Here is a 12,350-nt window from a genome sequence, read left to right on the forward strand (position 1 = left end):
CATATATATATATATATATATAAACACACACACACACACACACATATATAGATCAATAAGTTGTAGTTCAAGGTCTCTCTTGTAAAATAGATGTTAATCGGTATGAGACTGATTAAAGGTTAAATAAAAAATAAGTTCAAGTGATTATTTGTCACATATACCTGTTGTCATACATATATGTAGTGAAATGTCATGACACCCGGTGATGACGCACAATAAGCCCTATAAGCTCTAAAAATACTAAAATGTGTGCAATCGACATGAGTCGCTCACGCCGGCCACCGCAAGGGGCGGAATTTGAGTCCATATCGTCATTTATGTTCATATCTCTACACATTCGGTTATTGCTACGTGGACATTTTTTTCTACATTTATTTCGGGGCGTCTCGGCGTTTCTTTACTTATTTTCAGGCGTTTTTTGGGTAACCAAGGGAACGTCCCCGTCCCCCCGCACGCGCGCCGCCTCTGGGGTGATTACGGTAGGCCCCGCCCCCGCCGCAGCCCGCGGTGCGCAGCGGCGGCAAAGCTCTTCTTTCAGCCGCGGAGCAGTGCGGTGCCATCCGGCGCAGTTTGAGCAGCGACAGCGGTGTGTCCTCCGTGTATCGTCCCATCCGCTATTTTAACGCGTTTTATTCGACGGCAGAACCATCGCGGACGGCCAGCATGAGCTCTATCAACGTGAAGAAGCTGAAGGTGAATGAGCTGAAGGACGAGCTGAAGCGGCGGCAGCTCTCCGACAAGGGGCTGAAGGCCGAGCTCATGGACCGCCTGCAGGCCGCGCTGAACGAGGAGGCGCTGGCCGGCGACTCCCCGCTGGTGGCGGAGGCCGAGGCGGAGGCGGAAGGGGACGATGACTTCGGCCAGCCCGCCGAGCAGGAGGGCATGGGCGAGGAGGAGGAGGGCGACGGAGGCGCGGCGGAGGAGGCCATGATGGAGGCCAACGAGGGGGAGGAGGAGGAGGAGGAGGAGGAGGCGGCGGAGGAGGAGGAGGAGGAGGCGGCGGCGGCGGCGGAGGCGGCAGCAACGGAAGAAGATGGAGGTGAGAACGGAGATGGCGGCCACGACGCCGTCGCCGAAGACGAGGAGATGGGCGACGGGGAAGACGACGACGACGACGAGGACGAGATGGATCCCATGCTCAAGGCAGACGTGGACGACATGGAGAAAATCGACGCGGAGGACGGTGAGCCCGGAGACCAGGCCGCTGAGGGTGAGTCTGGACGCCGGACTGGATTTTGAAGTGTTGCCGCCTGGAAGGCTCCGGGGTGTCGGGGTGTCGGAGAGCGAGCGTGACGTCACTAGGCTAGGCAGCATGAGCTACACGTTATATCCCGGCATTCTACGGTTAGCATGCTAACTTCCGGCTAACGCTGCGGCCTTCGCCGGCAGACTAGCATTCCTTTGTGTCCGACGTGCTAGTTAGCTAGCTCACCAGGGCGGTCCAGGAGATCGATGGATTACACACTTAATTCACCCCGAAGGCATATTGCATATTGTTTCGGCAGCTCAGGTCAAGACAAAAGTCACAAAAATTAGTTACAAGAATAAAAAATAACTGGCAATGTGCAATAAATGCTTAAAATGAATTTAAGCCGATATACAATAAACAAATATTATGAATACACGAACCACCGTATCAACAATTCACTGTTAAAAAAAGGAAATTGTGCAATTTCGCCTATTTTTTTTTATTTTTTTATTAGGCTGCACGTTTTTAATCAACTTTAATCTCGGTCAGTTCGTTCTAGATTTAAATATTCTCCCATTACTATTTCACCTGGTAATCGAGGAGGGTTTAAGGGGTCAGTGCAGGTCTAGTGTCATTATTTTAGTGCATGATCCATGTCCCATACAAAAACACACCATAGCAACAAACAGTGCCATAGCCTTTTAAAATATTCTATATTTTATGCCCATTTTTCATACAATTGCCTTCATACCTTTATTTTGTTCCCCATCCCAGTAAATGCTGTTTAAGCCTCGTGTTAGGACCAGTTTACTTTCTAACTGCCATCTGGTTCATTAGAATTGTTGTCATGGACTTTGGATGTCTTTTAATATTAAGGGTGAGGTGTAACTGTGAGATGGTCTTAATGGTCGACGCATTGTAATTAATGAACCGGGCTTCGTGGGCCAGAACCCCCACTGCCAGTCCGACCTCTCTCTCTCTCTCTAAAAAGGAGCACCTCATTCTATATCTTTGTTTTATTTCCAAAGGGGATGCGGACAAAGACACGAATGCTGATCAGAAGAATAAGAAGGGTGTTAAGAGACGCCGGGAGGAACATGGAAGGGGCTACTTTGAATTTATTGAAGAGAACAAATACAGCTGGTAAGGATGGGACAGAGCAAAATGGCCTTCGGCATTCCCGAAGCGCCATCCATAGCTTTGTTTAACTGTATTGGCTTTAAGTGCCAATGCACCTAACTAGTGAAGAGAAAACCCTCTTTAAGTATCATGACATTTTTATCAGTAGCTTTACTTTCACACATGTTTTGAGGGTCATCCCTGACTACCTATAGAACCTTACCATTTACCTTTTTGCAGTGGCCACTCACATTTGTGTCTGTAACAAACTGCATTCTGTAGCAGAAGCACATATTTTACGTCTATTGATGAATTATGACATCTGTTCCTTATGCCACTTATTGTTTGAAAAGCCCATTGTGTCCTCAAGGTGAATTCAGTCTGCTCTAAGAGAACCAGGAGGGAAGTAGCAGCTGTGCACTTATAAAGGGAGGGAGGAAGATAAGGGTGGACGGGTGGGGGTGTCAACTGCTGCAGAGTAGCTCACACACGGGTGTAGCAAATCTCCAGGAATGTTTTGGACCGTCAACGGAAGAATTCGCTATTCTCCATCGTTCTACCTCGCTCTGGTTTATTTATATTTTTCTTCTTTGTGTGTGTGTGTCTGTGTGTGTCTGTTCTCCCCCTCTGCGCAGGAGACGTTGTTTGTTTGGATGTGTGCGCATGTGCTTAGTTCCTGGTCGGTGTTATGTTTTTCATTGCTGTCTGGACTCGATAGTGTTTGTAAGAAGTAGCCTGGTTGGTTTATTTACATTATATCGCCGCAAAGAAAAGCTGGCACCGACAGCAGCTGTCACCAAAAGTCATAACTGGACCAAGAATTTAAGAGATTTCTTTTTTTTGTCCAGAGCCCTAGCTCTTAAGTTTCTTTTTTTTTTTTTTTTTTTTTTTTGTCAGATCTGTAGAGCTACAGTGTGTTTGACTGGAGGCCCGGCTGCATTGACAATATGCTCCAGATTAGTCTGGCGGTCCCTTTTTCCGCCTTCAAAGTCGCCATAAATCGCGCGTCGTGGCCATTTGTAGCCTGCTCCAGGCTGTGAAGACAAACAAGATGACAGATGTGCAAGCACTTGGAAATGTTTTGCCACCAGCAGATGTAAACAACATGACGGTCCCATCCATGCCTCACTGGCCAGTGGTTCACTCTGTCTCTGTATAATACAGTCACAGCAGTGATTTGTCTCACTACTTGGAGCTTTAACACATTTGACCTTTGAGTTGGGGCAGCAGTTTTATCTTTGAGGCACCTTCTTACTTTTAGGCATCAAACTTTTTTTTCTAAGCCGCAGAGTTGGTAAGTTGCTGTGGCGGTAATCTTAGATAAATCACAGCATATTTTTATCTGCCCATTGATCTAATTTCTCAACAAAAATCAATGTATTGTGCATGAAATGTTAGCACTTTCATTGTATATAGAGGTCGGTAGGATTGCCACACAGACGTATGACTATGGCTGACCTCGGAAAACTGTAAACACTGAGATAGGCGGCTGGTTGACCTGACTTGAGTTTAATGGTTTAAACCTACTTTTGGCCTTACACATTATGGCTAGCAGAAGCTGTTTTCTCTGTCTCTCTAGTTTTAGATTTCGCTGGACTCTGCAAGGTAAGTGCTGTCTGCCAATGGCCGACAAATCTTCTGGCTTTTCTAAGTAAAATGATTGATTTATGTCTGGATGGAGGATGCATTACCTTTGTCTAGAATTTTCTCTTTTTTTCTGTCAGTCCTTCCTTCATGGTTTCCACCCACAAATCTCAGAAGAGCAGGTGCTCTCCCAAGTCGCCTTCTCAGGCCCCTGGCGACTGCTGTGACCCCTGGAATGTCTCTCTGACTGGCTGTGCTGCCTCTCTTTCAGGGCGTCGTTTAAATCACCTGTGCCACCGCTGGAGGAGGAGGATGAGGAGTTTGACGATACAAAAGTCTGTCTGGATACCTGTGAGTAATCCTAGCATGGGAGACTGTTGGAAGTATTGAGCACTTGTCAGATATTTGACAATCTCTACATTTTGCAGACAACTGCGACCTGCACTTCAAGGTGTCGAGAGACCGTTACAGCGCCTCTTCTCTTACCATGGAGAGCTTCGCCTACCTCTGGTCTGGCGGCAGAGCTACTTATGGGGTAACCAACGGCAAAGTCTGCTTCGAGATGAAGGTACATTCACACAAAACACCCACCAATTGTTTCCCAGACTTATTGGACAGGTGTAGTCCTTTTGTTTCTGTTTATTTGTTTTTCATCATTCTGTCAAGTCGCTTACAACTAACCTTGAATTAATTTATTTATGCCTTTTGTGTCAATAGATCACAGAAAAGATTCCAGTGAAACACATCTCCAGCAAGAACATGGACATCCATGAGGTGCAAGTCGGCTGGTCCCTGGCCACTGGCAGTCTGCTCCTGGGTTAGTGTTTTATTCTGGCCCCTTTATTTTCTTTGTATGTTTTTATTTTTTTTATATATATATATATATATATATATATATATATGGCTTGAGAAGATCACCAGTGAAGCCTCAGATTCAGTGTTTGGTAAATTGAAAAAATCGGACTGGATGAAGGTAGCGTCCTCTAGTGGCCATGGACAAGATGGCATTGTGTAAAATGGCTGCAATTACACCCCACCCCCCACCACATTAGCTGATGGAGGCTGACCTACATTTTATTACAGACCTTTCTCTAAGCGTGCCTGTCCTTTCTTCCATCTTTTTGATGTAAATTTTAAGGGACGTATACACAAAACACTTTTCTGTATAGGCGAGGAGGAGCACTCATACGCCTACTCTGGAAAGGGTAAGAAGACCACTAATTGCGTCACAGAGGATTTCGGCGAGACCTTCGAGGAGAATGACGTCATCTGCTGCCTCATTGTAAGACTAAGTTTTTATTATTGGCAAAAGGATACAATGTTGGATGGGACTAAGTTTAAAAAAAACAAAAAAAAAACAAAAAACTAATTTGTCAATGGGACAACAAATTTAATTCAGATGTCCTTAATTTAAAAGGGAAACAAGGACATCTTCTAGGTTCAGACATATATACTGTCCACAGAATAATACCGATAGTATTATTCTGTGGACAGTATATATGTCTGAAAGCCTAAGACTGCTGACATATTGTACTTTTATTAGTTTAATTTTTACTATAATGGGTTTACACATAAGCCCTATCTTACCAAAACATGTCACTACCAACGTGTTCAAATCTTTCATAATAATAATTTTAAAACTATTTAGAATAATAATAAAAAAAATATATAGCTTCAGGCAGCCATGCAGGGGGTCCACTTTAATCGTTATTAGTACGTATTACAGTTTTCCGGGTTCTGTGAAACCCAGCACAAGTTACCAAATTTACAAACGCTGTGGACTGTCAGGACCAATCACTGTGCACTTATGTCATTGCATGTTGCTTTTCTGGCGTTCAGTTTAAATGCCCCTGTTTTTTTGTTTTTTTTGTTTGTTTTTTTCCTGGTTAACGCAGTGCGGACACAAAAGAAAGGGTCGGTTCTTGGAACTTCCTGTGGTGCCAACACGTCTTCTTTGAACAATAATCGTTTTCAGGGTTTTGTATAACGCAGCACAAGTTAGTTTTCTGAGTTTCCTTTAAACGCAGCCCCAGCTCAAGCTGTCTGTCTAGATGTCGTACTCCCAATTAGCTGGGGGGGGGAATGACTTCTAAGAGACAAGGCTTGGACTTGTCTAACGTCGGATGATGATGTCACAAAGTGGCCCACTCCTGAAACTAATGAAATTACAACAGCTTTTATTGACCTAACTCTGAAGACATCGGAACAGTCCCACTTTTAACGAGACCTCAACCACGTCTGTGTACTGCCATTGTCGCGTTTGCGATACTTAGCCCGAAAAATGCAGCAATTTTTACAAAAAAAAAAATATATAATAAAATAAATTTGTCGGCGAGCAATAATAGGGATCCAGCTCTGCAGGCTAATAATACTAGTACACTAATACATCCAAAGCTTTGAGTTTCAGTCGGCAGTGTGTTAAACGCTGTGTATTGTGTGATGGCCTCTCTTCAGGACTTTGAGGACAATGAGGTTCAGATGTCCTTCTCCAAGAATGGCGGCGAGTCGGCGGTCGCCTTCAACGTCAGCAAGGACTCCGTTGTAGACCAGGCCCTGTTCCCCCACGTCATCTGCCACAACTGTGCCGTGGAGTTCAACTTCGGCCAGCTGGATGAGCCCTACTTCCCTCAGGCGGAGGGCTACACCTTCCTGCAGCAGATCCCTGTTGACGAGCGAGTCAGAGGGCCCAAAGGGCCATCGACCAAGGCTGACTGCGAGGTAAAGGCATATGCTATAGAATGAAGGGCCAGAACTTTAAAAATCTTTAATATTTGGAGGATTGGTTTGGCCGCCCACCTTACTCAATATGCCCTCAAATATAGCCTTTTAAGGCTTAGTATCCTCTTTATCAAATAAGAATTTTCAAAATCTCATACCGTACGCCCATTAGAAAAAGTAAACTTGGATATTGAGACCCTTAAGTCTTGAAGAAAATGGTTATTGACTATTTCTGCGAGATGTTAATACTTTTTCCATTGACTTGCATTCAGTCATTAGCAGACCTGCAGTTTAAAGCCCCCGGATTGACTTAAATTTTGTGCACCATTATATGTTACCAATATCCACATGTCCCTCTTTCACACTATATTTTAGATGCTGGTGATGGTGGGCCTGCCAGGCTCAGGGAAGACAACATGGGTGAAGAATCACGTCCAAGAGAACCCCGGCAAATACTACATCCTGGGCAGTGACACCATTGTGGAGAAGATGATGGTGAGTGATCAGACTAAAACACAGGGTGTCCCGGGTCTGTGAGAGGTCTTAATATATCTTCAATATTAATGTTTAAATGTGTTTGTCATTGGGTAGTTGTCCTGTATATGCTTAAAATTATTTGCTGTTGGTTTGAGTTAAGACTTGACTATCACTTAAAGTAAGGATTGGATTTAATTTGAACTGATTAAAAAAAAATAATAATAAAAAGGTCATGAATAGAATGTTCTGTACACCCTCTGGTGCACATTTTCACCTGTTCCAAATTGCGATGATTTATTAATTTCTCGCTTCTGTTGCACTCCAATTATCTGTGTGTGTGTGGCATAGCACAGATGGTATATTATCCTGTGTGAAATAATTAAGATTTCCCTCTACGTATTTCTTCTTTCTCATACAGATTGGCAGCCTGAAGCGGCAGGCCAAAGACACTACGAAGCTCTCTGCCATTTCCCAGCGTGCCCCACTCTTCCTGGGAAAGTTCATTGAGATCGCTGCACGCAAGAAGAGGAACTACATCCTGGATCATGTGAGTCGCCAATCTAATGAGACAAAGGTGTTAATTATGTCTGGGTAACCAAGTCATCTTTAAATAATAATTTTCCCGCCCCCAGACGAACCTGTCCGCCCCGGGCCAGAAGAGGAAGATGTGTTTGTTTGCTGGATTCCAGCGAAAGGCCGTGGTGGTCTGCCCCTCCGACGATGAGTACAAGCAGAGAGCCCAGAAGAAGGCCGAAAGCGACGGCAAAGAAGTCCCTGAGCACGCCCTTCTCAAAATGAAAAGTAAATGGTTTTTACTTTAGTGTTTTTTTAATTTTTTTTATTTTACTGTCTACAAAGGCACCATTTGACTGTCTTGTGTCACAATATTTATATTATATCTATTGCCCGGCTCTAATGCAGCAATTTTATCTATGCCTATTGGATCTATGTCATTATCGAGGTTTAGTTCAAGTCTAAATGTCAATCTCAATGTGGATGGTTGCATACAGTTTGTCATATTCCATCCATGGGGATTTTAGTTTGATTGGAGGCCATTGAATGCAGATGTGATGTCATTAAACCTGTGTAACATGACCGTGCATGGGACGCTACAAGTTCAGCCACGTGCTTCTCAGTTCTCTGGCACAGGAACAACAACTGCTGCTTGCCTCCAAACCTGTCACCCCCTGCCCCCTTACGAAATCACGTCACACTTGGATACCATATTCGAAAAAGTAACAGAACTTTTATGTTAAAAACATTCCTGGATTGGGTGAAGGCAGGATCACTTTTTTTAATAGCCCAAAGTCATAAATGTAAGAAGAATGGACATTTGTAGGGATTTCTGCGCATCCCAGAAAACCCCAAAATTGTGTTTTTTATTTTTTGTTTGTTTGTTTGTTTTTTTTTCGTTATGGAATTGTCCTGGCCTGGGGATGTTTTATTCAGTGTGCACTCTTTTTGTGCAATAATATTTATTTGTGCAATAATTATTTCTACTTGCTTCTCTGCGAATTCCAAAACTGACAGTCCGGAAGATGGCAATGAAAGAAGTGTGTACACACTCAGTTTCTCTTCAGAAGAGCTCCGATAAGTTATAAAGATAATTATTTTAAAAGCGGTGTCTTGATTATGAATAATTTGTAATGTGGGAACATGCTTTTTTGAGTGGAAACCCTGATGTAACCTGCGCTTCCTCTTCAGGCTTCTACGCCATCCCAGAGGAAGGCGAGAGCTTCAGCGACGTGACCTTCGCAGAGATGCAAAAGGAGGACGTTGCCAAGCTGCTGGAGCAATACAAGGAGGAGAGCAAGACAGCCCTGCCCGCCGAGAAGAGGCCCAACCAGGGGGGCATGACGCCCAAGAGAGGCGGCGGCCCGCGCGGAGGCACCCGGGGCGGCAAAAACCAGTTCAGCCGTGGGGGTGGACCAGGCCAGAGGGGCGGTGGTGTCCGTGGGGGCTTCCAGAACCGAGGCAACTTCAGAGGAGGTATGAGGCTGTCCTCGTTGGGCAGCCATTACAGGACAAAATGTGCATTTTTCATCAAATTTGACGTCTCCCGAAATGAAAATAACTTGCCCATCTTACCTCCAGCTCCCGGCCCACGTGGCGGTTTCAGCCGCCCCCCACGGGGCTTCATGCCCCACCCGGCCTTCAGGGGAGGATACCCCAGTCGTGGAGGATTCAGCCGGGGCGGCGGCCCCATGCCAAGCCTGGGCGGATCTCCCAGAGGAGGGCCAATGAGGGGTAACATGGGCCCCAGAGGTGGGTCCATGAATAGAGGCGGCCCGATGAACAGAGGGAACATGGGCAGAGGAGGTGGAGCCAACTCTAACCGTGGCGGCTCCAGTAGGGGAAACTTCAACCAGGTGGGTCTTGTTATTATGCTGCTTTCACTGATTTCACCTTATCCGTCCACCAAAATCTGTTTCTGAGCCAGTTGAGGCGAGAAATGAGCAATCCAGTTGCTGAATTTTCACTCATTAGATCTACGAGGCCTCATTCTGGCCTTAATTCTGACTTTCGTTGCTGTTCTCCAAGCTTGTGGGAGACACGGACACCGCACAATGACGCACCGGGACTCTCTGGGACTTTTTGATTCAAGTGAACGCTGTAAAATAAATACATCTAAAATAAATAAATAATAATAATAATAAAATTCATATATATATATATATATATATATATATATATATATATATATATATATATATATATATATATATATATATATATATATATATATATATATATATATATATATATATATATATATATACTATTTTTATTGGTTTTGTTTGGGGGGGGAAACAGACAGCGGATGGCTTTATTTATTAAAGAAACACCTTTTTTCTCTTAATTTCCTTTTTTTTTTTTTTTTTTAAACTGCTTACATTTCCATCATCTGCAGTTCCTTCATGGACAGCTGGTATTAATTCCTCTTTTAAAAGATTTGAGTTACTCGGGTGGGTGTGGTTCTAATTCTACTGAAACCCGACATTGGCTCGTTTCAGGACATGTTTTCTGAAATAGACTGTCATGTGTTAGTCGGTCCATCAGCCCCAAATGTAATGTGCACAAGCACTGAAAATTGAGTTTTGTATAATAGATCTCCTTTAAAACTGAAGTTTGTCCTTCTCCTGAACTGCTACTTACACAAACCACGTTTTTTAAATTGACCCTGTGTATTATGAATATATCGATAATAAATGTCTCTTCTCCTTTATTTTGCAGTACCAGCAGAGAGGAGGAGGCGGAGGTGGCGGAAACCGTGGTAACTACGGAAACAAGGATCGCAACTTTGGTAACAACAGGAATAGCGGTGGCTTTGGCAACAACAGGAACGGCAGCTTTGGCATGGACAAGGTCCAAGCCTTCAACCAGAGCTGGCAGCAAGGGGTCAGTCGTCCTGTGCTTGTTGTGTCTGAAATCAAAATGTGATTAAAAAAAAAATACAAAAGGCTGCATCCCTTTCCAGGTTGTCTGCAGGTCCTTAATGTGTCAGTTTTACAAATATTGGAACCAAAAGTCATAAAAATAGTCTTAGCATTTGAATTTGAGGTCTTAACTTCAACATAAACATCTAATCAGATTTTGATATTTTTTTACGTGTTCTGTAAGAAAAACAAACAACTAATGGTTATATTCATCCAGCACCTAATGACTTGCTATCTGACATATTACCAAATTCTTACCCAGTGGTTTAGCAGCAGCATCATCATATAGCGGTTGATTGGTTAACAACGGTCGGCAATTGGTCAAAAAAAAAATTTAAATGTCCATCCCTAGTTTGAATGTGTGCTTTAAGTTGCCATTATTCACCTGAGTTTGATTATGTTTAACTTAATAGTAACAAATTCTACCGCTTGTGGTGTCATCTGTTTAACCGTACAAACCTCCTGTGTTTTTCACCTTGCAGTTCTGGAATCAGAAGCCATGGAGTCAGCAGTACCAGCCGGGCTACTACTGAGAGACTGTTGAAACGGACTGGTGGCCCCAACAGACCCACCGCTAGCCACGGAACATCCAACGCTCTATTTTCCTTTTTTCCTCTGCCCCACTTTTAAAATGTACAACCTTCCGACAGCGATGACTTGAGCGATATGGATCAACAACATTCCACATCAGAGGCGAGGAGAGGATGGCAGAGTCTCGTTGAGGCTTTCTATGTATTTGTGTGAAACATGGGTTCAACGTGTCCACTTCAGTTTTAATTTCTCAGTTGTTGTTTTTTTGTTTTTTGTTTTTTTTTTATATATATTTTACAATCTGTTTCCACTACTTTTAACTCCCAACACTTTGAAAAACAATATAACAGTGTCCCATGTTTTGGTATATCAGGAACCAGAAACGATTTCCTGCAATGCAGATGTTGGGAATAATTTTTCAGGGTTATGCGTTTTTATCCGCGCTGTGATTTTATTTTTTGCATTTTTTTTTTAATATTTCCAATTGTAAATATATTATTATTTTTTTTTGCTTAGTTTTGTTGGTATGAGAACTTTATGAAACACGCTAATGAGTAAAAGGAACCTTTGCCTCCTAACCAGATGCCTGGTAGCTAACCTAGTGTTGTTAGGTTGTCCCTGTAGACCACTTTCAGAAAACTGTTAAACGGAAGCAGCAGATTTGCTCGAGCAATTATTGTTTTGTTTTCTTTTATTTGTGATTTGTTCCCACTTTCAAGCCTGTAATCTAAAATCCATAGACTTACAATAAAAGACCGGTTGGCATTTTTTACATCTCCTGCTGGCTTGTGACTTTTGATTGGGTTCAAAGGTGTGTAAAGGGCCTTTGAACGGGCTATGGCCTGGTTTGCTACTTCAAACAGCAAGGACATCAGCCCTGCGATGGGCCACAGTTGGCACCTCATTCGCCGTAGAGTATGTCCCACCTCTGAACAGTTATTGGCATTCAAATGCGTATTGTTTTGAGAAAGAATTTTGGCCAAGCCACATCTCTAAAAAGGTAACTATTAAATGCATTTAGACTCTTCAGTCAGTTTGCCCTTAAGCCATTAGGTGTGCTTTACTAATATGAATATTCCTCACAAGTATCACTCAGCTCTATGAAGAGGCAGCAGTTCAAACTTAATTTATTCTTTTAAAAAAAAAAAGTGCAATGGAAGGTCTAGAATATAGTAGAAAAATATAAAAGAAAATTGCTTTCATTGGGAAGAAAAAATAAAGTGTAGGACTATAAAATAGAACTTGTGTTGCATGCTTTGCTATGGTTTTCTACTAGTTTTTATTTTTTATCAACA

The 12,350-nt window shown here is 43.2% G+C and overlaps 2 protein-coding genes across 2 annotated transcripts in view; one reads left to right on the forward strand and one right to left on the reverse strand.

Moving 5' to 3' along the window:
- Positions 1 to 611, reverse strand: part of kif26bb (kinesin family member 26Bb) — a gene marked incomplete at both ends in the record, with an annotated part of 29,044 nt that extends 28,433 nt beyond the window's left edge. The window contains one exon of the mRNA XM_079996604.1: positions 479 to 611. Coding sequence (XP_079852730.1) covers positions 479 to 611 — 133 coding nt within the window. The remainder of the gene's footprint in view (positions 1 to 478) is intronic.
- On the forward strand, positions 567 to 11,833 carry hnrnpub (heterogeneous nuclear ribonucleoprotein Ub). The gene is made up of 14 exons (XM_079996927.1): positions 567 to 1,210; positions 2,218 to 2,332; positions 4,164 to 4,243; positions 4,321 to 4,460; positions 4,610 to 4,709; positions 5,062 to 5,174; positions 6,347 to 6,610; positions 6,986 to 7,105; positions 7,506 to 7,634; positions 7,720 to 7,888; positions 8,792 to 9,076; positions 9,182 to 9,456; positions 10,322 to 10,486; positions 11,007 to 11,833. The coding sequence occupies exons 1-14, from the start codon at positions 664 to 666 to the stop codon at positions 11,055 to 11,057; spliced, it is 2,553 nt and encodes an 850-aa protein (XP_079853053.1). The 5' UTR covers positions 567 to 663; the 3' UTR covers positions 11,058 to 11,833.
- Positions 11,834 to 12,350: the final 517 nt, after the last annotated feature.

This window comes from Zeus faber (genome assembly GCF_960531495.2).
Source record: "Zeus faber genome assembly, chromosome: 2".
NCBI lineage: Eukaryota > Metazoa > Chordata > Actinopteri > Zeiformes > Zeidae > Zeus > Zeus faber.